At 48.8% G+C, this 23740-nt stretch overlaps 8 protein-coding genes across 8 annotated transcripts; 5 read left to right on the top strand and 3 right to left on the bottom strand.

The window, feature by feature from the left end:
- Positions 1-483: 483 nt before the first annotated feature.
- On the bottom strand, positions 484-2293 carry LOZ57_005477 (uncharacterized protein; the record flags this gene model as incomplete). The annotated part of the gene is made up of 3 exons (XM_049254508.1): positions 484-1177; positions 1238-1362; positions 1415-2293. The coding sequence occupies 3 exons, from the start codon at positions 2291-2293 to the stop codon at positions 484-486; spliced, it is 1698 nt and encodes a 565-aa protein (XP_049106487.1).
- Positions 2294-3654: 1361 nt separating this feature from the next.
- LOZ57_005478 (uncharacterized protein) lies at positions 3655-5293 on the top strand (the record flags this gene model as incomplete). The annotated part of the gene is given in 2 exon segments (XM_049254509.1): positions 3655-3783; positions 3800-5293. The coding sequence occupies 2 exon segments, from the start codon at positions 3655-3657 to the stop codon at positions 5291-5293; spliced, it is 1623 nt and encodes a 540-aa protein (XP_049106488.1).
- A 552-nt stretch (positions 5294-5845) lies between these two features.
- On the top strand, positions 5846-7133 carry ERG6_2 (Delta(24)-sterol C-methyltransferase; the record flags this gene model as incomplete). The annotated part of the gene is made up of 3 exons (XM_049254510.1): positions 5846-6075; positions 6153-6474; positions 6555-7133. The coding sequence occupies 3 exons, from the start codon at positions 5846-5848 to the stop codon at positions 7131-7133; spliced, it is 1131 nt and encodes a 376-aa protein (XP_049106489.1).
- A 314-nt stretch (positions 7134-7447) lies between these two features.
- On the top strand, positions 7448-8602 carry LOZ57_005480 (uncharacterized protein; the record flags this gene model as incomplete). Its single annotated transcript, XM_049254511.1, has 2 exons — positions 7448-8097; positions 8167-8602. The coding sequence occupies 2 exons, from the start codon at positions 7448-7450 to the stop codon at positions 8600-8602; spliced, it is 1086 nt and encodes a 361-aa protein (XP_049106490.1).
- A 1635-nt stretch (positions 8603-10237) lies between these two features.
- On the top strand, positions 10238-12583 carry LOZ57_005481 (uncharacterized protein; the record flags this gene model as incomplete). The annotated part of the gene is made up of 4 exons (XM_049254512.1): positions 10238-10804; positions 10897-11829; positions 11883-12321; positions 12384-12583. 4 exons carry the CDS (start codon positions 10238-10240, stop codon positions 12581-12583), a joined length of 2139 nt encoding a protein of 712 aa, XP_049106491.1.
- A 1824-nt stretch (positions 12584-14407) lies between these two features.
- LOZ57_005482 (uncharacterized protein) lies at positions 14408-14806 on the top strand (the record flags this gene model as incomplete). The annotated part of the gene is made up of 2 exons (XM_049254513.1): positions 14408-14631; positions 14695-14806. The coding sequence occupies 2 exons, from the start codon at positions 14408-14410 to the stop codon at positions 14804-14806; spliced, it is 336 nt and encodes a 111-aa protein (XP_049106492.1).
- Positions 14807-15341: 535 nt separating this feature from the next.
- Positions 15342-18005, bottom strand: ABZ1 (para-aminobenzoate synthase, (PABA); the record flags this gene model as incomplete). The annotated part of the gene is made up of 6 exons (XM_049254514.1): positions 15342-15698; positions 15758-15859; positions 15920-16876; positions 16932-17395; positions 17614-17768; positions 17836-18005. 6 exons carry the CDS (start codon positions 18003-18005, stop codon positions 15342-15344), a joined length of 2205 nt encoding a protein of 734 aa, XP_049106493.1.
- Positions 18006-19085: 1080 nt separating this feature from the next.
- On the bottom strand, positions 19086-20996 carry LOZ57_005484 (uncharacterized protein; the record flags this gene model as incomplete). Its single annotated transcript, XM_049254515.1, has 8 exons — positions 19086-19158; positions 19211-19284; positions 19334-19359; positions 19422-19472; positions 19529-19646; positions 19705-20333; positions 20389-20643; positions 20696-20996. 8 exons carry the CDS (start codon positions 20994-20996, stop codon positions 19086-19088), a joined length of 1527 nt encoding a protein of 508 aa, XP_049106494.1.
- Positions 20997-23740: the final 2744 nt, after the last annotated feature.

Here is a 23740-nt window from a genome sequence, read left to right on the forward strand (position 1 = left end):
AGAGGACTATGGACGTTTTTGATGAGGCTCGTTCTTGGGTGGAAGATGAATGATGTTTTATTTTGTATAAGATGTCTCTAGTGCCCTGCCGATGGGTCAAAATATTCCCACCAGGAGTGAGGTGTGACACTCAGCTGAATCAATACAAGGAAGTTGCTGCCATTTCGCTACATTTCTTCTTTTTCCGGCTATTTCTACAGATATGTGACTCATTCGAAGATTGGTTACGATATGGCATAGACTCTAATGAGCCTCAAGGGTATATTTGTGGAAATCGGTTATATCCGGTAGCTTGTGAAGAATCTGGACATTCCTGGAAACCCGCAGCTGAGGGATACGGATACATTCCTTGACTGTTGGCCCCTACTGATTTACCTCGTGTTGGAAGCAGCATGGGGTCTCCCCCCTGCCGAGGAAAAAAGATAAAACCTTATTTATAGCATCTAATTGGACGGATACAACGTCCAATGGTCTTCTACAATTCTATTTGCTCCCTTGTCTATTCGATACCCCTTTTCGTTGCGAGATGCGCACGTTAAAATCTTTTTGAAAGAAAATGCCATAACATATACTGGTCCAGGGCTTGGTGTTATTGATAACGCTAATGTCAAATCGACGCAGCAACTGTAACGTTGAAGGGTCAACAATCTGAACATACTTCTCGAATTGGGTATGGATCACACCTACCTCTGGGAAGATTTTATTCAAGTTCATTGTTGCAATGGGGATTCCCAGACATCGAGTTGTCCCATGGCCGAAAATGAGCTCTTGGACGCGCGACATTGCCTGTAGACGTTCTTCGTCATCAATCAGCCATCTTTCTGGCCTGAACACTTGAGGATCGTCTCCGAACACCGGGTTGAGCTGAACACCCCATGCATTCAGGCCAATAAATGTGCCTTCGGGAATATGCTTCCCGTTATATGTATCACCTCCAGCAGGGACCATGCGTTCTCGTAGTTGAGTGATAGGAGGAAATCGGCGGAGACCTTCCTTAATGCATGCTTGGAGGTATGGTAGGCGTCGAGCCTCTTGATCACGGATAGGTGAAGAAATATTTCCGTTGGATTCGGCTTCGTCGATTTCTTGAACAAGTCTGGAGTATACTCTGGGGTTTGAAATTATGGCGAGTAACGTCGCCCTTATCGAGGTTGCCGTAGTATCGGAGCCGGCAACTCTGTTTTTGAATTAGAAAAAGCAGAATTGAAGTGCTGGGTTAGCTACAACTGCTACTCACAAAGAAATGGATATCTCGGTCTCAACCTCACTCGGTGAAAGCCCGTGCTTCATGAACGATGCTAACATGTCTTTCTTGGGTGTGCTGTTGGGCTTCAGTCTCTCTTCAACAACGCTGTGGGTGATCTAGTCATTGTCAGCAACTGCAATCTCCCAATTACGCGCACCTTTAACGTACACCCATAATCACACCAACTCCAGTTTTATCGCTCGCTGATGGCAATATGAGCTTCCTGATTAGAGGTATACCTGCCATCCACAGCAAAAGTGTATTGAACTCAAGAATTACCGAGAAATGCTGCACGATTGGTAGCTGGGTTTCAATCGTGGACAGAAAGTTGAACATGTCGGTATCCGTCTTGATACAACCCAATGGTTTCCCAAAGCAGAGGTGTGTGATCGTATCGACTGCCAGAAATTGAATTCGCCTTGCAATATCGAACACCTTGGTCTCACTATCCTCCGACAGCCAACGCTGCTCTATCCGGTTCACAAAATCTGTGATACGCTCGTCAATGGCGTCCTCGAGCCCTTCTATTTCTTTTCCCGCATATCCTCCTGACATCTGATGACGAAGGTGGTTGTGTTTACCCGGGTGCCGTTCGGATACGATATTTGGCGTACGGGGATCTATTCTAATGGAGTCAAACCATGGGCCACGGGTATAGTGTGATCGAGCTGCAAGAATCTTGCGGGTGAACTCCGGATCGTCTGTAATTAGATGGTTTGGTCCGACGCGAGCTAGAGAGCCGTATTTCTGGTTGATCTCTACAAATCGTCTGGCAGAGTCGCCGGATGCAATGGTCTTGCAAAGCCATAAACGTGTGAATGCCGCCCAACGAGGTCCTGGGAAAGCACTAAGATGCGAGTAAGATGCTATGGCGATATATATTACTCCTATGAGTATAGCAACAAATATGAAGGACAGGCTTGCGGCTGCAGGGTGACCCGGTAGCTGGTTTCTTGCGAATTCAAGTCTTCCCTCTGTTATTCCCCATGCATAGCCAAGGACCGTGGTATTGTGGGAAGAGGTCGCCATGGTCTCGTTGGTGGCCATTTGGAAATCAATGTAATAGCTGCCCTGAAAGGAAAATATGGTCTGACTCCTCCATGGCTACTGAATGGATAATTTATGTTAGAAATAGCATCCAGATGAGCTGAGGATAGCGCGGGCAGGGCAATATCGCCCCCCCCCCCCCCCCCCCCCCCCCCCCCCCCCACCCCCCCCCCCCCCCCCCCCCCCGGGAACCAACCCTTTCCATAGGGCGCATATGACCGACAGAATCTCGGCTAAACGAGCCTCAAAAGGCGTATACTGTACCCAACATTCAATTATTCCTACGGTGTGTTGAACTGACTGGTCCGGGTTTTCTCCACTACACATACCCTGTGGATGCATTCTAGCTGGGTGATACGGCAAGTCATGACATGCTCAGAGCTGACTTCCAGCAGCCGCAGGAGAACCACACGTTATAATCCCTACACGTCTCTGGTACACGACCTCTACCTGCATACAAACCGAAGGCACATGCGTGCATCGATCGTGGGCATCGAGACCACACGTCCGAGGCCAGAACGTGAGAGACTCTTCCTTAATACCGGACCATTGTTTCGTTTTGATAGTTACCATTTTACGTGTCTATGAATCATAGACAGCCCAGCCAACCTCGCTAAGCTTTACGTACGAATAGCTTGCCTTCTTCCTTGCTATTTGCAAAGACGCCTAGGATGTAGATGCACCTTCGTCTAGCCCGAAATGCTTGCTAAGACAAAGGCAAAGATGCCCATAGAGCAACTCTGTGGTACCGGGTTTCTGGGTCTGGGTGTGTCTGATTTGTTCTGTGGATCTTTGGAACACGAAAAATGACCAGATAGACACTCATCCTAGGTTTCAAATATGCACGACGAGATGTCTATCACCTCCGGGATGGAGTCCCAACCCCGGACAACCGATGTCATTTTCCGGCCCCGCCGGGCCAACGACGAAGCAACCCAATAAAATATAGGCGTGGCTCCCCCTTCTTTTACCGTTACGGCTTTGGAGATATGTTATAGCTGGAACGACACCCTGTGTGGTAGGTAGAGACACGAGCTCAAGGCTCAACCGTACCGTAGAAGCATGGCCAAACATGTTGGCCAAGTTTAACTAGCCCTCAGCCTCATACAACAGGAATACGCGCCTGACACGTTAATAACTAACCGCAAGGCGGAAATTCCGTTTATTTTCATAGCGGGCTGAACCCCCAGGGAGACCGGGCATGGGTACGACCTTCGTGATGCTGTGGAGTGACGCAAGATGAGCCGGGCCTCTCACCGTAGCATAGTCGGTTCGTCCTTGTACAACAACTGCTTGACCGCAATATCTACATATGCTCGCAGCCCCTAGAGGGCGCTATTCTGTAGAATGGGCTTTTCATCATGTCGAGCAGCGTCTTTTGGTTTTTCGGCCTTGGAGCCGCCAGCGTGGTCATCTTTTTCATATCCCAGCGACGGACGGTCGCTCACCACGCCTCCGAGCCCCCGTTGATCCCAAGCAAGATCCCCTTTGTTGGCCATCTAATAGGCGTTATTTGGCATGGACTGGCCTACTATTCGCTGCAAAGGTGTGTACCAGTTTCTTATTACCATCATTGATGAAGCCCTTGCTAAGATATACATTGATAGCGACAAATCCAAACTCCCCATCTTTACAATTAACCTGCTCTCTAGCAAAGTATACGTGGTTACATCGCCTGCTTTGATCGCAGCGGCGCAGAGGAAGAGCCGGGTTATTTCCTTTGAGCCATTCCCTACAATTGCAGCAGAACGTCTCGCAGGAATTAAAGGACCACGGCTGGAAGCTCTCCGCGAACCTCGCAGGGGCGGCGGTGGGCTGAACAATCGTGTTATGCATGTAATGAGCCCAACGCTGCTCAATGAGGGGCTCGATCAGATGAACTCCAGGATGGTCGCAACGCTCAAAGAATGGGTGGATGGATTGAGCAGTGTTGGCGACGCAGGGCATCGCGCATTCGATCTATATGCCTGGTGTCGTCAGATCTTGACCATCGCCAGTACCGATGCAGTGTACGGTCCGCTGAATCCGTACCGGCCAACCTCAATACAGGACGCAGCTTGGACATACGAACAGAGCGCAGCGATATTTCTACTGAACATTGCGCCTCGGCTGATTGCCAACAAGGCTTGGAGGGCGCGCGAAACGGTGGTTGCGGCTCTTGAGGCATACTATCGAAATAATGGACACTTCGACTCCTCGGAAATGACCTATCGTCGCTGGAAGGTGCAGCATGACAGCGGCGCGAGCCCTGCAGATATTGCCCGACTGGAGGCACTCTTGGCCTTCGGCCTCCTTGCCAACTCTGTTCCCTCGACATTTTGGCTCCTCGTGGAGATCTGCTCTCGGCCCAGTCTGCTTGCCGAAGTACGAGAGGAGCTCATCGAGAATGCTCTCCACGTAGATGAAAAGGGAGTCCACTTGCTGGATTTAGGAGGAATCCAGGCGAAATGCGCTCTGTTCCTCTCGGTGTTCCAAGAGACGCTACGTCTACGATCCAATGCGACCGTGACGCGGAAGATATATGAGGATGTGATGCTCAACGACGAGTATTTGCTCAAAGCGGGCTCGCTTTTACAGATGCCCGCCGCCCGCCTCGCACGAGACGGCTCGACCTGGGGAGCAGGCGGCGATGGGGGTGTGCCAGCAGCGGATTTCGACCCCAGGCGTTTCATGAAAAAGAAGGAGGGATCTGGGACAAAGCAAGCCGTGACTGGGTACCTCGCCTTTGGAGCCGCGCCCGACCTGTGCCCCGGGCGACACTTTGCGACGGGCGAAATCCTAGCGCTGGTGGGCATGATGCTTCTCCGCTACGACATCCAGCCAGAGAACGGGCGCTGGAGTGTCTCGAAGCTCAACCCGCACGATCTTCCGGCAACGGTGACGCCGCCAACCATGGGCGCGTTCTTTGCGACGGCGCGACCCAGGGCCGACTACGCGGCGGTGGAATGGGGGTTTCGCGTTGTGCCAGGCAAAGGTCGATACGGGCTCATCACTGGGTAGCGAGGGCGCGAGCCGCATAAGGGGGTGGGAGACCTGTCATTTCGCGCTGGAGGCGGCGGCTTTGGCGTCAACACTGCAGGCGGGCGTGCGAGGCGCAGGACGCAGACATGGCGTGGTTGCGGATGCTGGCGGTCCCGGGCAGGGGCTGTTCGATGCGGTGGGAAGGCTGGACACCGGACCGGCGACCAACACGAGGTACCTGGTACCGCGCTGGGCGGCCTGTTAGTATGTATTTAGGTCACGTGACTAGGTACCAGGTACCCCGGAAGGCTGGACGAGCCGCGTTCCGGGCGTTGATTTGTTTCGCAGCGGGAGCGGGAGTAACAGCTCGGCTGCGGCCTTCCTTGCATTCCGTTGGCAAACCCAAACGCCACGCAGATCTAGCGGAGGCTAATCGCAATTTCATCGTGGGAGAGCCTCTGCGCACCAAAAGGGGAGCAGGTAGACACCGCGTCTCATATAAGAACACAAATATCCAGGCTCAGCAATTGAGCATCCTCTCCACTCTCATCGTGCCCGTTGCTCTTTGCGTTTTCCTCTCTCGATTCCATCATGTCCGTCATCCTCAAAAATGACGCCGATCTGGCCTGGACCAAGGCCATGCACGGGTCATCCATGGACGAGAAAAATGCCTTCCTCGCCATGCTGAACAAGAACAACGAGGCCCATCGCGAGACCACCAAGGAATACGTGAAGCGCTGGAAAGCCGCCGATGGCACCGATGCCATCACTGAAGAAGCGCGCCAGGAGCGAAAAACTGAGTACATGGAGGTCGTGAACGGGTATGTTGGCTCAGCTCTCCCCTTTCTAGCGACCACCAGGTAAAACGGGTTCTCCAGCGGCTAATCCCTCATTCTAGCTACTATGATCTTGTTACAGACTTTTACGAGGAAGCTTGGGCGCAATCGTTCCATTTCTGTCGCTTCACAATCGCTGAGCCGTTTCTGCACGCCCTATCGCGCCATGAGCATTATTTAGCTTACAAGATGGGCATCGAAGAGGGCATGGAGGTGCTAGATGTTGGCTGTGGCGTGGGCGGTCCCGCCAGAGAAATTGCCCGTTTCACTGGCTGCCAGGTCGTCGGCATCAACAACAATGGCTATCAGATCGCCCGTGCCTCGCGGCATTCGCTGAGGGCTGGTCTAGAAAAGCAACTCTCCTTTTACAAGGGTGATTTCATGGTGAGCTTGGCCCGTTGCTTATGCCATTTTTATTTTTCCGGTACCGGGAACTAGTCAACGTTAACTAATCCTGACTCAAGGATTTGCAATTTCCAAAAAACACCTTCGACGCTGTCTATGTCATCGAGGCGACCGTCCACGCTCCCAACCTAGTAGATGTATACAAGCAGATCTTCCGTGTCCTCAAGCCAGGTGGTCGCTTTGGTGTGTACGAATGGGTCATGACCGACAAGTTTGACGCGTCCAACGACGAACACCGCGCCATCCGCCTTGGCATCGAGCGTGGCAACGGTATCGTCAACATGCCCACTCGCGCCGAAGCCATCGAGGCGATGGAAGCCGCCGGTTTTGTTCTCGAGTATGAAGACGACCTCGCTGCACGCCCGGACCCCATCCCGTGGTACTATCCAATTGCCGGTGAATGGCGCTATGCGAGATCGCTGTGGGACATGTTCACGATGTTGCGTATGACGAGACTCGGCAGAGGCGCCATGGGAAGCTTACTGTGGTCATTGGAAAAATTGCGGCTCGCGCCCCAGGGCACATCAGAGGTGGCAGGTGAGCTTGCGGCTGGAGCGGATCACCTCGTAAAGGGAGGCCAGCTGGGTTTGTTCACGCCGATGTATTTAATGGTTGGGCAAAAACCGGTGCTTGATTAGTTAACTAGGTATGCAAGGGAGGGGCGGGGCGGCTGGCGTTGTATTCTACAAAACATACTTAATGATAGGTTCTAGATCCATGCTAACAATGTAATTATCCTTGTTCACCAACATATTATAATGATGTCTTTCACACAGCCTTGTCCGTCAGGGGTCTTGATTGCTCATCGTGTTTAAACTGTACGAGCACTTACTGTACTTCGTACCATAGCGTCTTTTGGAGGAGAATTGTTCTCCGCTACCATAAACGACTCTCTGCTGCGTATGCAGCCGGTATATAAGCGAGATGGATCAAATAAATTATGAGTCCAGAAATGGACGGAACTATTATTCTCACCGGTGCATCCGGCGCCTTGGGCCAGGAACTTGCAAAACAGCTCCTCCTCCGCCCTCAATCATATACATTCCTCTTCCCCGTTCGCAGCAGGCAAAATGCACATGCACAGAAGCTCCAGCAATTGCTTGATACCCATGGCACAGGGGTTCATACGACCAGCATGCCGGAGGTCGACCTTGCCAGCTTCGCCTCCATCCGTGCCTTTGTTTCAGACGTTAACAGCAAAGTATCAACAGGAGAAATTCCCCCAATCCGCGCCCTGATCTTGAACGCTGCGTTTTTCTTCCAGAGAAGCGGCCTTCAGTTCACAGAGCAGCAGACCAAGAATCAGCCTCCATTTGAAATGCACTTTGCGGTCAATCATCTGGCCAACGTCCTCCTTACGCTGCTGCTTCTCGAGTCGATGGACCCGCAGCACGGCCGCATCGTGTATACTTCCAGCTGGGCACATGACCCCAATAGGCCGGAAAACCAGCGGTCGGCACCGGAAAAGCTGCCGTGGGACGTAGGCGAGCTAGCGCATCCGGACATGCGCAAATTCGAATCGGATCCGACTCGCAATCGAGACCCGGAGGCGGAGGGCATGCGGCGATATGGGGCTTCAAAAATGGCTCTTATCACTTTCATGTGAGCTTGACGATTGCAAACTGGCCTGTTAGAAGTAGCAAAGCTGATTCCTCCTGGCTCTCGTTATAGGCATGCGTTGCGGAAGCGTTTAGATAAGGTGCCCAGATTGGAAAATATTAGCATTGTCGGGGTCGACCCTGGTGGAATGCTGCATGAGCATGTAGTAGAAAGGGCGTCGTGGGCCAATCGAATCTCGACAGTGCCGTTGATTCGATTGTATGTGCTACTCGTGGCGCAGTACTGGTGGCCGAATGGCATGTTTCGTACCGTTAAGAAGTCAGCGCAGGATTTGCTGCACGCGACGTTGGAATCCAATGCTTCCTGGGTTCAACCCAAGGATGCTTATTTCAATGGGAACGAGCCAGCAGAGAGTGCAGCAGCGTCAAAAGATCCAGAGAGGCAGAAGGAGCTGTGGCAGATGAGCTTGGGGTATGTCGAGCTGGAGGAGAGTCACACAGCGTTGGACGCTTCTTTCAAACGTCCTCCCGATAAACCTAGAGTTTGAGTCAGTCGATAGCACTGTGTCACTTGATAACTTCCGTAATGACAAATCATGTCTGCTGTGCTACAGATGTATTTGTTTAATGTGTCGTAGTTACCTGGTAGTCAACACAAAATCAGGCATCTTCCCTAGCCAAGAAAAATGCTTGAGCGCTAGGTGCATCGTAGGGAAAAGGAGAAATGTCAGAGAGATACAGAGTGCAGAGCATAAGGTGTCAGTTAGGGTAAAGTGGTGTAAAGAAAGAAAGTACAGTGGAATTAGAAATAACAATGGCCTTGATTTATGACAAGGTAGGGACTTAGGGCCCTTCATAGCAGCAATTTTGAGCCTGGTTATGCCCTTGCAGGCAGGAAAATATTGGATATGTTCCAGGTTGTATATATGTTGTGGAGAATGCCTGATGTTCGAAGAAATTAAACCAGAGTGCGGTGAAAGTCTCAAGTTTGGGTTGTCTTGGAAGAGAAGAAACGTGCGCCCGGCTTCTCTACAGCAGAAAAGAGAAGCTAGAAGATGAGAGTAGTTATAATCAAGTCAGCTCTGCCCCGGCAACTCTCTGATCATTGCTTTCACTAGTTGAGCATGCTCTTTATGGAATTGCTCGGGATTTAAGCATTTTCACATAGCTACCAATACAACAATAGTTGGGACTTTTCTTGGTGAACTAGTGATAACTTCCTTCACAATAGCCATGATGTTCACCATGATGAGTGCATATTGAAGCGCAAAGACTTGAACGCATAACTTTTGTCCATCTGGCGTCCAAGCGTTTAAGTTTTTACCACATGGAATCGTGGTGGCGTTGAAGCCAAAGCCCAATCTTCATCGCGAAGTAGGTGAGATCAACGAAGTCGATAATCCTGCGGCATCAAACTAAAGGTACCCTTGTTGCGAATGCGAATTTTCGTGCTGATGGCATCGCTGTAGGACCTGGCGGGATGTGGGCGATGGCTCGCACGATGATTTCACACTCGGAGTGAGCATATTTCTGCTGCGGCGTGGAACTGGCACTGGGCCGGCGCTGGCTGACCCGCGGTACGATCCTCCGGGAGCTCTGGCTGTTCCTGAGAGGCAGAATTTGCAGCTAACGGCTCTTGAGTTGCAGCGAACGGGAGTAGGCGAAGAGGCAGCTTGGCCTCCTCCGCTGCCGGCACGGAGGGCCCGACACGACGCGGGCGCGGCAGCACGCGATGGGCGATGGGTGATGGGCTGCTCGCCCGCCAGCCTTGGGCCGCTCAGCCTCCCCAGCGCGTTTTGGTATTACGCTCCTCCCGCCGCACCGCCGCCCGCCCTATTGGCTGCATGCTCGGTTCGGGCGTCCACGCCTTTCCGGCTCCGGCTAGCGTGCCGCGCCGCTGCCCGAGCCCGCCAATGGCCGCGCGGATAGATTACGGCGCCCGCCAGGCAGCGTGTCCGCAGCGTTAAATACGGGCTCCCCCTCCACCACCACCGACGCCGCCCGCCCGCCGCCCGTCGTGACTCCCGCTCGCTCTATTTTTGCTCCTCGTCCGTCCTCCCTTGCCGTGCTCGCCTCAGCTTCCCCGCCGTGATCGTCTTTGCTGCACCACACCCCTCCCATCGTCCTCTCTGTTCGTGCGGCGGGTGTCCCACCTGCTACCGTCCCTCCCGTTTATGGACTCGATGAGCTCTCGATTCAAGTCTCTCGGTTTTGGAACAAAGCGCAAGAGTGCGACCTCCACCACCTCCATCACCTCCAACAGCAACAACCCCTCGTCCACCCCACCCGCGTCTGGTGCCAATTCCTCCTCCACCAGCCTTCCCATGAATACCCAAAACCACCTCGGCCGTCCGCCCTCCTACACCTACACTGCCAGCGGGAGGCCCGCCAGCCCGCTGCCACCCGGCCAGCATCAGCAGCTGGCTCACCATCCCCCAACCTCTCTGAATCCTGGCGCTGGCTATCCTCAACATGGCCACCAACTGTCCGGAGCCCCGCCGCCGCCCGGCTACGGCGGCTATCCCCAGCACCCGCAGCACTCCAGCATCCCACCGTCTTTGTCGCAATACCCGTCTGGTCGGCCGCACACCGAGCTAGAAGGCGGCGCGAGAAGTAAAGCCCAACTTATCGTTGGCATAGATTTCGGGACTACATTCTCGGGTGTGGCCTATGCATTTGCAACAAACACTGAAGCACGAGAGGATATCATAACTGAATGGCCCGGCGCTGGCACACACACCAAACAAAAGGTTGCTACCCACTTCCCTTGTTGAATGCGCGGTCGCTGGCTCCTCTGTGTCGATTGCTACAATTTTGGTTTCATACTGATGATGTTTTCTAGATCCCTACCGTATTATATTACGATCAGTACCAAAAAGTAGTAGGATGGGGTCCGGACATTGCTGACGCCCTGGCTCCCACTGGTTATCCCAAACAGGGCGTGCAAAAGGTCGAATGGTTCAAACTGCAATTAATGATTTCAGGGAACACATATATTGATCCCATTAACCTTCCTCCCTTGCCCCCGGGCAAATCGGAGATTGATGTCGCTGCCGATTATTTATTTAAGCTTCGCGGAGCAATGCGAAATCAATTGCTAAAGACTCTCGGCGAAGTGTTCACCCGGGAAGAACGGAACATCCGATACTTCCTCACAGTACCAGCCATTTGGAACGATGCCGGAAAGGCTGCCACCCGTGCTGCTGCCATCCAGGCGGGCTTTTTACGCGATGAAAACGACAATCGTCTGACTTTGATAACGGAGCCAGAGGCAGCTGCCATGTTCTGCGCCAAAACCGGTCTTCTCAACCTCAAAATGCATGACGCAATCTTGATTGTTGACTGTGGTGGTGGCACAGTTGACTTAATTGCGTACGAGGTTGAAGAAGAACACCCATTCACCGTCTGCGAGTGCACGGCTGGTTCTGGCGACTCCTGTGGCTCCACCGCCCTGAATCGCAATTTTAGCAACATCTTAAGAGCAAAAATCCGAAAAATGAAATTGCCCGATGGATCAAGAACCGCCGGGAAAGTATATGCAAAATGCATCATGGACTTTGAAAATAGAATAAAGGCAGATTTCCGGAACAATGGCCAGAAGTGGGCCGTCGACGTTGGCATTGAAGCTGACTTCCCCGACGCTGGAATTGAAGAAGGCTATATGACGTTCACCAATGAGGAGATTCTTCAATGTTTTGAGCCTGTTGTGAATCGGATCCTTGAGCTCGTGCGAAATCAAATAATAGCCATCCAAGCCCAAAATCGACCTCTTCAGGTAAAGTTATCTTCTCTACTACTGTGTAGTGCATAAATGCTGACCTATCTTAGAACATCCTTGTCGTTGGTGGGTTTGGAGCCTCCGAGTATCTTTTCCAACAAATCAAGCTTCATGTTCCTCCACAGTATCAAACTAAAGTTGTTCGACCAATGGATTCAGTTGCTGCGATCGTGAAAGGTGCTGTTACTGCTGGTATCACCGAACGTGTGGTTACATCTCGTGTTGCGCGTCGTCATTATTTGATGGCAACCTTGCAACCATTCAAAGAAGGCCACCACCCTGAGCAATACCGCGTTCCCAGTCTGGATGGCAAAGACAGATGCAAGTATACTCGCCAGATCTTTGTGCAGAAAGGCGAGAGAGTGAAGATTGGCGAACCCGTCAAAGTGAGCTTTTTCCGCCAAGTTGCTCCTGGTGCTACTCTCATGTATGAGGATATTTTATATGCCTGTGACGAGGATGTCTGCCCAGAATACACAAAAGATCCACGTAAGTGTAACCTTCAGCCCCTTTTAAGATGGCTCCTTCGTTCTGACGATCGTGGATTCTAGGCATCAAGGAAGTTGTTACTTTAACATCAGATCTTTCGCGCAAAAACCTCGAAAAAGATTTCGAGAGAATGGATACTCCACAGGGTACCTTCTACCGCGTTTACTTCGATATTTACCTTACCCTCGATGGCAGCGAATTCAATGCCGAGCTTGTCTGCCAAGGAGAGGTCATGGGTCGGTGTTCCGCCCGCTTCCGATAAACGCGCGGCTATCCCCTGTACCGGCGTTCGACCGCCTTGGCCAACATGATGAGATTAGAAAACAAATACTTGCATAACTTTCGATCATGGTAGGGGGAAAAGCAGGAGTTTGGTGCTGCGAATTTTGCAATAGATCGTTTTTATTCTACCACGAGCCTTGCAGGCCCAACAATATCAATCAACTCATGACCCGGCATCGACAAAAGCTCCTTCTTCATTTTCCTCTGATCTCTATCAACGATGTTATGCAAATGTGATACCCCGGTCTATATGGTTTCTTGCACACACAAATGCGCTTGCACATGGCCACATTTTTAGTTCATTCCTTCTATTTTACTTCTCTACTTTCTGCACAGCAAAATCTTTCTTCATGCTCTAACATTTTCTAATGATCTTTTCATTAGTCTCTTATCGTTTCCGGCTTCATTTAAGCACTCGGTGTATGTTAGAATCATGACCAGATTGATAGCTTAACATTGGGTTGATTACCAGTAGTCTTTTACGTATTGAGTACAGGATACTGCTGGTGTAAAGAAGCATTATCAGGAGCGAATTTCTTGACATCTATCGCCAGTCACCAAACAATAAGGACTTAGTGTTCCATCCACCCACCATGGGCGACCCTAGGATGATGGAAACGATAACATGCCACCTTACCATTTTTCAACAAGCAAAATGCAGCTAGCTGCATGGGTGTGCATTAATTAAACCCTGCGATAACAAAACATGACAGCAATTACTTTGCGTGGAATCCACCAAACACAAAACGCCCTTGTAGTTAGTTGGCTCATTCCTGACACACCCAAACCCCACTAATAGTCGCATTGCTACACATGCTTTTTTATTATGTGACTTTGGCCTACATGGAGACTGAAAATGAACAAAAGACCAGTTTGGAGGTATGTGTTGAAGTCTTTCTAGGATCGGCTGCCGCTCTCTTTGCCCCGGTTCTCGGAAGCTAGTTGCCGCTCGCGTTTTGAGCCGCATACTCCGGAGAAAGAAGGAAAAAAATCACCGCTCGGACCGATGGAAGCTGTATCTATCCATGTTCAACCCATGGCTCATGCAGTAATCCATTCTGCCAAGCACACTCATTTTCTGGCTGACAAATGGAACTGGGGACAATTTGCTCTATAAGACTCAGCAATCACGGCAGCTTATACAGCTTCAGGGATGACCCCGCGTTGCATTTCCTTTCCTTTCAACTTCTTCTAATGTCTCCTCAGGTCTCCTTTGAGGCTTCTTGTGGTCTTTAGGAAATGAGATTCTGCAACACGTTGTCCCTACCAGCGCTGTCAGTTCATACTCAGTATTCAATAGGAATAGTGTTGGGTTCCCTTATATGACCACAAGGGTTACATTCAAACTGCTCTTGGAATATCTTGGGTAGTCCAGTTTCAGCCGTATCCAACAGTTAAAGGCCTCTGTGAGAAGCTATACCATGCTACATTTGTTTGCATTGCCTAAGATAGGAATGAGAATTTTTTTCCGATCGCACATTTCTCGGGCATTCAGAGGCTCAAATGCAAATACATCCATGACAGCTGGACTGCATCAAGGAAAAATTGACGTTGGTTCTCAGGCGGGTTTTCAATTGTCGCATTTCCATGATATCCTTTGAACCGATGCCCGAGGAGAAGACGGATAGAATTGCCGGTTCATATACCCTTCAGATGAGCCAGCGAGGTATAAATACCCTCATATCCTCCGTCCCAAACGTACTTTTTCTCACAGCAACTCACTATCAATCGCCTGACTCCTGACCACCAATACAACCTTTCAAAAAAGCCTCTGTCGAAGCTACACTTCAGCAACTTCTTCAAAATGCGTTTTATCCTCCTCGGCCTTCTCAGCGCTCTCCCAGCCTTCGCTGCTGCTGCCCCGCCCCCAAACAATGCTGACCAGGATTTCGGCGATGAAGCGAGGGTGGAGATGTTCAGCTCTGATACCTGCGGTGGCGCTGTTGACTCCGTGATGCTTGTGGGTTCCGGCTCCTACCGATGCATTCCCGTCACGAACAAACGCTCCATCAAAGCGCCGGTTCTCAAGTAAGCATTTTTCTTTGTTTTACAGAATACCCTACCGTGGCATATTGCTAACAGGCATCCCAGCGGCTGCGAAGTTCGCACGTGGAGCGGCAACAACTGCCGTGGATCTAACTTCAGATTGCCAGATAGTGATTGCCACTCTGTTCTCTACGCTTCCGTTGAGATCAAGTGTTGAGCATTCTGAAACGGAGACGGTCAAGTTTCGTTACCGTGGATGGCCGGTTTGAGCAAAACGAGCGCTAAATGGAGAGATTATTGCTTGCCAGTCGTTACTCTTTAGTTTGGGGAAGGTTTGGGAAAGGTTTGGGGCCCAATGTACATAGCCCACCAGAGTCTTGAAACTGCCGGACAGTCGTTGTTAAGCAAAACGCAACTTGGTCGAAGATTCTTGGACAGCATACATACTCAATACTACTTCAATTCTACATACTCAATACTGCTCCTATTCAAGAAAGCGTTTCTCTTTCTGTTCTTTTTCATGGCGATGTCACAAAGATTTCAGGAATAAGGTTGCCAATGTTCGGCATTCCGAAACTTTCACGGATAGACCCACAGGCGGCTCGGCGGGAAGAAACCGTAAGACAAGTGCTTTTCTGTGAAACACAACAGCCCTCTATGTATGTACATGCAAACGTAAGTACATGATATGGTGACAAGTGTTTTAGATTCTAAAGGCACGACGTATGTGCATACATTAGAAAAACATTTCCCTACGTGGCTCCGCAGGGCAATGCTTTAGCCACCGCATTCGCTTTCACCATCACCTCGTCCCACTCCTTGTCCGCTTCACTTAGCCAGGTAATTGCCCCCCCTGCACCTAGTTCGAGTTGCTTTCCATATTTCACAATAGTTCGAATAATAACTGACTGATCAACAGTGCCACTAGCACACAGATAGCCCAAGCTACCCGAATAGATGCCGCGCTCCCTGTTCTGTTCGAGGCCGTCGAGTATTTGGACTGCTCGGAGTTTTGGAGCGCCTGTCATGGATCCAGGGGGGAAACATCGTTCGAGTACTTTAACGCCTCCAACGTTGGGGGCGATTTGAGACTGTATTGTCGTTACTAGCTAGATATTATGTTAGGTACTGAGTTATGCTAGATATTCAGAGCTGTCGAAGTAGGTACCTGGTGTACTGTTTCATAGCTTTCGACGTGGAGTAATTTCGGGACAACAATGGATTTTGAAGGAGATATATTGTGAAGATCTGCGCGGATGAGATCAACAATCTATACGGTCACGCCGTCAGCATATAACCCCAAAAAAAGTGTTAACAGCATATATTTTACCATCAGATTTTCTGCGAGCTCCTTTACATCAGTGGCGAGTTGATGTTTCCTACGTTCATCTTCCTCTTTATCAGGGCTCACGGCTAAAGTTCCTTTTATTGGCTTCATTTCCGCCACGCCATCCGCATCAATGGAGATGAATCGCTCTGGCGAGGACGACAGTATAGTTGTATCACTCGCTGGAAAATTAATATATGCCGAATATGGAGCAGGGTTTCTCTGTCGAAGAGAGAGATACAAGAAATAGGGATCAACATCTGAATGTAACGCTTTGAATTTTGTCGTGAGTGTTAGTTCATAGGCCTCGCCTTCTCGGATTGCATCTTGTGCGGCGCGGATCTTCTGGCTGTAGGAGGATTCATCATCTAAAGCAACAAAACCGGGCAACGGTATTGGTGTACTAGTGGGGTTCGATGAGGAGGAAAGAAAGGTTTTCTGGAGATGTGCAAAGAGAGAGTCAAACTCAGGCTCTGTGAGGCCCACAGGAGATCTGGCATTGATGAATCGGCCAATTGGATCCTCCTGGGACCGGCGAATCAGACTGAATATCTTCCATTCTCCAGTATAATTGTCTAACCGGAAAACAGTATCAGAAAACATATGCTGGCTATCTGGCGGAGCTTCAGAATTTTCGTTCTGACTATGAGAATGATAAACATAGCCTGACAGCGCTTCGCGCTTCAGTTCAAACCCAAAGTAGCCAATCATGCCTACCTGAAAGAGCGGTTGTCCAATTTCCGCTGTTTGGCTGAGTGATTGCGAATCGAGAGCCTGGATATTATCTTGAATTATAAAAGAATGAAAGTAATCAAGCCATGCCCAGTAGGACGTCGGAAGCTGCTTAGATTGAGTACATATTCCCTTCTGGTACACCGATAGGGTCTTGGATTGAACTTTATAACTCATCGTAAATGAAGCCGCTGCCAGGTAAGAATTTCTTGAGTGCACATCTCGCACCTAGTTCGCCTGTTTAGCTTTTCCGCTGTGGTGTAAAGACATATGTTTAACTCACCCTTGCACTATCGAGCCATGCTTCACCATCGACTGAGGAATTGCGGACCGCAGCATCGAACAATGCTTGGGCTGTGGGTCCTTGTCCAAGTGTCGCAGATTTGATGTAATAAGGGTGTACAGTAACCGTTGAAGCCCGGCGGGGGGGTATGAATTCGCCAAAGGGAGCTTCTTGTGCCTCTCTCACAATTGCACTATTGTTGAGAATAAAATCGGGCAGAGATGCATTCTCGACAAGAGAGCGAGAAGCCCAACTATTCCATGGGCTGCTTCTAGCCCAATATTCTAGGGTGATAGTTCGAAAATTATCGATTATTTGCTGACCGTGTGTCGAACACACACTCTCAGGGTGCCATTGGGTGCCAAATATTGGACGACTGCGGTGCTGAACTCCCATGCATACTCTTTTCACGGGATCCTCAGGATCAAACGTCCACGCTGTAAGTTCTATCTCGCTAGGTAGGTCTTCACATCGCAAAATGGTTAGCAACGAAAAAAATGCAAGCCGGGGAGATGTGGCCAGAAACCATTGGAGTCTAGTACTAAGCTGTTATATCTGACACCATCAAACCCTTGTGGTAAGCCTTTAAAAATACCAGTAGCGGTATGTCTAATTTGGCATATTTGCCCATGCTTAATATTAGGAGTATGGATAATTCTGGCACCAAACGCAGTCCCAATACCTTGGTGTCCCAGGCATATACCCAAGACAGGAACTTTGGATTCTTTAATTAGCTTGGAGTTAAATCCAAAATCAGATTCTCTGTTGGGAGTCCCGGGACCGGGAGACAGTATCACTGCATCGACCGAGGGCAGAATGGACGTTTTAAATGTCTCCCTGTCAATGGTGTCAACGCAACCTTGTGCAATCATAAGTCGCTGAAACTCGAATAGGTGCAACAAACCATGAAAATTGATCGAATCGAATCACAGCCACATTCCATTCGGGATATGGCACATCGCTCGCCCCCAAGGAAGTTTTTTGGAGCAGTTGAAGGATATTATTTGTATATGAGTCGTAATGGTCTATAATAACGGCACGCAGGGTTCCTCGGTAATTCATCGGAGCCGACATCTTGAGCCAATCTCAGCTCAGCAGTGGTGAAAAGCGATGCAGACTCTAGGCATATCTTACGTCTATCTTGAGGGTATTATGGCGGTCAATTAGTGGATCTGTTAGTGCCAAATACTTTTTCAACAATATTCCTCAACCCTCGCCCCACGTTTTTCGAAATGCAGATCCAGATGTTTGATACTGTTCGATAGAATTGACACGACACAGCTTCAGATTGCCGACTTGATCTTACTTTTATACCGCCAAAAAAAGTTAATTGCGTAGACGGCACTAGCCGACAATTTCGTTAACTATCGAGAATACATGTAGGCATTTAATTCGTCCTGTAGCACGTCATTCTTCATAAGGTGACAAGTTCCATAGTCTCGTTTGCTCCGTGCAAAGAACTAGAACAGGTCACGTAGCAAATGATGAAACCTTCACTTAAAATAAAATGTGATTTTAAAGCACAGCTTCGTGGAGCCGAAAAGATACAGGCCAAAGATGATTTTGAATGGCGTCGTAACGTCTCTTTCCGAAAAAAATCTAACAGCATCACGTGCATTAAGCTTAATTTTGTTTCTTCGACTTTACCAAAAGAGCTACAAACAAGGGTTGATGAGGAGGGCCCTGAAGCGATTGAGATAATCTACCGAAATCGAGAAGAATCTAGGCTTGCGATTTGTATTTCAACGGCCAGTTATGTCTGCGGTTGCGTGAAGATCCTAAAATAGGATGTCGATCATTGTTATGCCATTCGGATATACGGATGATCCGCGATAGTTAATCAGATCTTATCTTATCTTATCAATTCACTGCCCAGTCTCATCTTCAGCCTCATAATACTCCCCACCCTGAACAAATTTCCTTTCAATGCATTGAAATACACATCAACACATAGGGATTTTAAGTCGAGTACGAAAGAAAAACCCATTAATCTGCACGGGCGGCAAATGTTGCCTCAGTGCCTATCGGCAGGAATCTAATCATCCGTGTTAAAAGTGTTTTTGCGGGAGACTGAGGGAATCTTGCGTACATTCTGGCTTCCAGTTTTAATTGAAAAACCACGTCCAAAAATTCGATTACATCCTAGCCCAGAAGCTAAACATGACCGTTTGTAGCAGCGTTTCTGGGTGTCAATGTGACGTCAAGGTTCAAGATTTTTACAAACGACCTGGAAAACGTTAACGATACATATTACTAAACTTGTATGAATACCATCTTACACAGCAGATTCCTCAAGCTTCTGGTTTGGGTCAACAAGTTTGATATCAAACTCACGGAAAAACGTAGGGATGAGCTGGCACACAATTAGCCTTAGGAGCTTGAAAGAAAGCACACACTCCCACCTTTGACATTTCTAGCCATGCAACATCTATATTTCGCTGGATTAGACAGCAGAATTTTGATATAAAACTTGCAGGTTAAACAGCTTACTTCTTCCTATGCAAAAGCGGGATCCCGCACCGAATGCGAAGAAAGAGCGTCCTACAGGATTCGATGTTAAAACAATATGCTTTGGAATCACAACTGTGGGGCCATACTCATCTGAGCAACACGCTCTGGCTCAGCATCCCACCTTTCTGGCCGGAAATGATCTGCATCTTCACCAAAGGTCTCTTTATCTCGATGAAGCACCCAAGCGCTCGCACTCAGAACAGTCTGCAGCCTCTGTTAGTAGCACATTTCTTCTTGTAAGGCGACAGGTCTGTGAACATACCCCACCAGGATAGAATCGTCCCTCGTACTCAATGCCTTTTGAAGGCACGACTCGCCCAAGATTCATCCCTACTCCAGGATGGCACCGAAGGCCTTCCCACATACACGCCTGTAGATATGGCATGGTATTGGCTGTTTCTAGAGAAAATACCTCACCAGGCTGGATATTGTGGGCTAAGGCGGTCGCTTCAATTTCTGCCATCAGTTTTTCTTTACATCCGGGAGTTTTAACCACGTAATAGATGATAGATGATATGGAAAGGGCAGTTGAATCACTTCCAGCAAATATATTGCTAGCACACATCGACGTTATGGATATCTGATCAAATTCCGGTTTTTCCTTTTGAACTTCGAAAAGTTGTTCTAGGATGTCTTCATGGTCACTGCCTTGTGCTTTGCGTTCCGTAATCGACTTTGCTGTAAAAGTTAGCAAGTGTGTCTGCCGCGAGGTGACGGCAAGATGGCTGCCGATATATGGAGAGAGGCGGAAGTTGAGCCAGTAGAGCCAAGGCATATACCCAACCCAGGCAGCACACGCTAAGGTATTGTCTATCTGCTGAAAAGTGCCATTATCTGTACCAGACTTTAGGAAACCGAAGGGTTTAGAGAAAGTCACTTCTCCGATAACATCTACATAGAGGCTATGTTAAGACCTTAAGATTGTAAAATAAGATGATATTCTTACCAAAAGCAAATAATTGGATCCATAGGCTCAAATTTATTGATCTTTTATCCGCCTTGAACACGTTGGAAAGGAATAATTTCACAGTGTTGTTGACATATGGCTCAAGCTTTTTCATATTGGATAAAGAATATATGTTGCTGACCAATCTCCGTTGTCCTCGGTGGATATCTTCATTTCGCTCACCAAAAAGATCCCACTTGCGGATGCCTTGCCACACGCTGTACCAGTCACTTTTTCGAAACCCAGTACCAGCGCCTATCCCAACAAATTAGCGTGGTGGTCTATTCTCTCGGTTCAAATAACTAACCATATATTACTCTGAGAGCCTCGGGGTTTGACGTGCTCACTTCATTTGGTCCGACTCGAATTAATGGCCCATACTTCTCATGCATTTTGATCATGTGCCGGTGAATATTCCTTTTTCGCACATGGTATATCATCCATAAAGGAGTCCATTTTGCCCAAAATGGCCCTGGGATTGATCTGAGAGGATCACGAGCGTGAGCCACTAAAGAAACCACTAGCAACACAGCTCCGATGACTAGAGCAAATGGTACAGCATCTTGTCTGTCAAGATCCGCAAGGGAGGAAATCAAGCCTTTCGCCATGTTGGACGCCAGGGAGGTTCAAGGGCACAGGCCGACTCGCTTTCTATGGAGGATTTCTTCATCCATAGAGGAAAGAGCTTTAATAAGTCGCTGTCGAGTCGAGACCATAGAGTTCTTCGGACTGTGCATGGGTGTTAAAGCCCGTCTTGAAGTTTATCATGGTCAGAATGGCGCACATATGGAGCATGTTCAGCTGCATTAAACCTCACAAGGTGAGTGGCTATTAATCCCGCTTCAGCTGTGCAACCACCATAGGCGGCCCTACCGAGTCAGCATTGGAATCTTACATAACTAATAGTTAATAAATATCTTCCAAGTTCCCTGCTGTTTGTTATGGGACATTTTCCTGTCTAGACAGCGCTGGGGATGGGAAATATCAGGTCCATGGCGGGTATTACGATACGACGTTGCACCGCAGAAACGACCCAAATCGAAGATCTCTTATACCTGAGCTTGGTCTTGGTCAATTCGCCGCAGGCATTGCTGCGCTCAGAGGGATGAGATGGACGTATTATATCTTGCCTGACGACTTCTCCGTACAGAACGATGTACCAACGACGCGCAAGCTAAAACCGACCTCGATCTCGAACAGTATCTGCATGCGCTGGACAGGGAGTGACACGATCAACACGGCCAGGCATCCAAGGGGCTAGTTAACTACTCCGTACTCCGTATTGCGAATTACTCCGCTGGCTGCACTGGGAGCAGCTTGATAGCTGGGTTGTTGAGCGCCGAGCCGACACGCTGACAGCCAAGTTGGACGGGCAGCAAATCCGCCTGATCCGTTCAAAGCGATCCACGCCTAGATTCAACTCACCCGACCGATCGACGCTTCAAACACGGATACGGCGGCTTTGTCGGCTGCAGCGCGATACGAGGATTGCGCGATTGATTACTGATGACCGGCTTTGGTTCAATAACGGATAAATCATTTTCCATTCCGAAACAGCTGGCGACATTTCTAATCCGGGTGTTGAAGACGCGGACGCGAAGGCCGGCTGAGCAACAGTACCCACTGGAGACAGAAAACTCTTGCAAGGCAACCCTTTACATCCTTGCGGCCATGGCCCTCATGTCACTTTAGACATATTTTTTGGCAGCAGACCAAGCCTTGGCTAATGAAAAGAACTGAAAATTGTGCTCACGGGTGACTGTGAGGATGCATTCAAATGAGACAGTGGGCTCCTCCCTTGGTGCTGCAGAATATATTAAATTGGTTAACAGCCTCTTGTGATGAATCTAATTTGCATAATAATATCAATAATACATTTTCAACGGCTGTTGTTAACACGGTTCGCACCTTGTGCCTTTTCCTCTTCAAATCTTTTTAATAGAGAGAATTTGGATAGACATATTCCATTCCAGCATTATGGCTCATGGCTACTAGACTCTCCATGCAATTGCCCTCTCGCCTAAAAACCGCCCTCGCCCTAAAATGCGGATCCGTCCCCGTCTTTTATATTCTATCATCTTGACGTCTTATTGACTAGCCACCTGTGTGAACTCCAGGTTTCCTGCTTCATCCAACCATATTCAATATTTGCCATCATTGAAACTAGGACTGCCTTCCGTTCAGCTTTTGGTGCAATTTTTCCAGTTTCATTTGTACTTTCAACGTATCTATGCTCACACAACCCTTCCTGGACGCTCTGGTAATGCCGTGCCATAACCGGCCATATAACTATACAGTGTATTGCCCCATGGTAGCCTCTTGTTCTGCATGCACCAAGTCAATTGGAGTCTATTATAGCATAGGTTTCTTCTTGTCTTTTGAAACTCTGCCTGGCTATTCCTAGTCTTGCTTGAAAGTAGATAAATTATTCTAATTTGAACTGGATCGTTATGGTTGTCCCATCGAGACAGTTTCATACGGTAGTAGATTAGCAGGCGACTTTTCAGGAACAAATAAACCTGAGGGTCAATCCATTTGCCCGTTAAGCTGAAATTATTCTTGTGGTTTGTAAATGATGATTCTCCTTACCCTATAATCTTATTCGATATATCTTAGGACCACTTCAGGGGTTTTCGTGAAAGTTATGATTCAGAAATTCATCAGATAGGTGTGATATTTTGTCACGTAGTTATGTGAAACAAAACTGTTTGCTCCTTGCACGTGGTGGCAGTACAAAGTTATTGGCATCATTTCAGCAACTCTATAATGTCCACGTAGAACAACACGTACTTGTTCTCCTGCTGTAAATAGCTTGGTAGGGCTGGAACCTGTGTTTCTGTCTATGAATCGGGCCAGGTATGGGTGGGAAATTTTCCCGATCAAGACGTCTGGGCTGCATCAATAAGTCATATATACACGGCCCCAGTCTCCAGGAAACCATTCAGCACCATATAGAATCGCCGTAGATTATAGTCCGTTTCACAGGAGAAAGAGTCGCTATTCTAGATTAAGATAAAATCCGCACTGAGGGCCAAAGCTGTATGTTATTGTTTATTTGTTTGTTTGAAGATACCCGGGACTTTTTTTTTAGCGTGCAATATGTATTTAATGTCACCAGGCTGGTCTGCGAACCACGTCAAGTACTCTGCAGAGAGTGAGTTGCAAGAGAATAGAGTACGAAAGGTCGTACTTTAATTTTTCAACCACGCTATAGTTAGTTATGTATGTACGTACTGGTCTGTGGAGTCAAAGGCAACATTGACTAGCTAGATGCACATCAGGGATGTGCGTCAAATGTATCCACCTTGACAACGAACACCTTTGCTATAAGCTTGTGGTTGTTGGCGAACTT

Source organism: Ophidiomyces ophidiicola, assembly GCF_022830035.1.
Source record: "Ophidiomyces ophidiicola strain CBS 122913 chromosome Unknown scaffold_28, whole genome shotgun sequence".
In the NCBI taxonomy this organism is placed as follows: Eukaryota; Fungi; Ascomycota; class Eurotiomycetes; order Onygenales; family Onygenaceae; genus Ophidiomyces; species Ophidiomyces ophidiicola.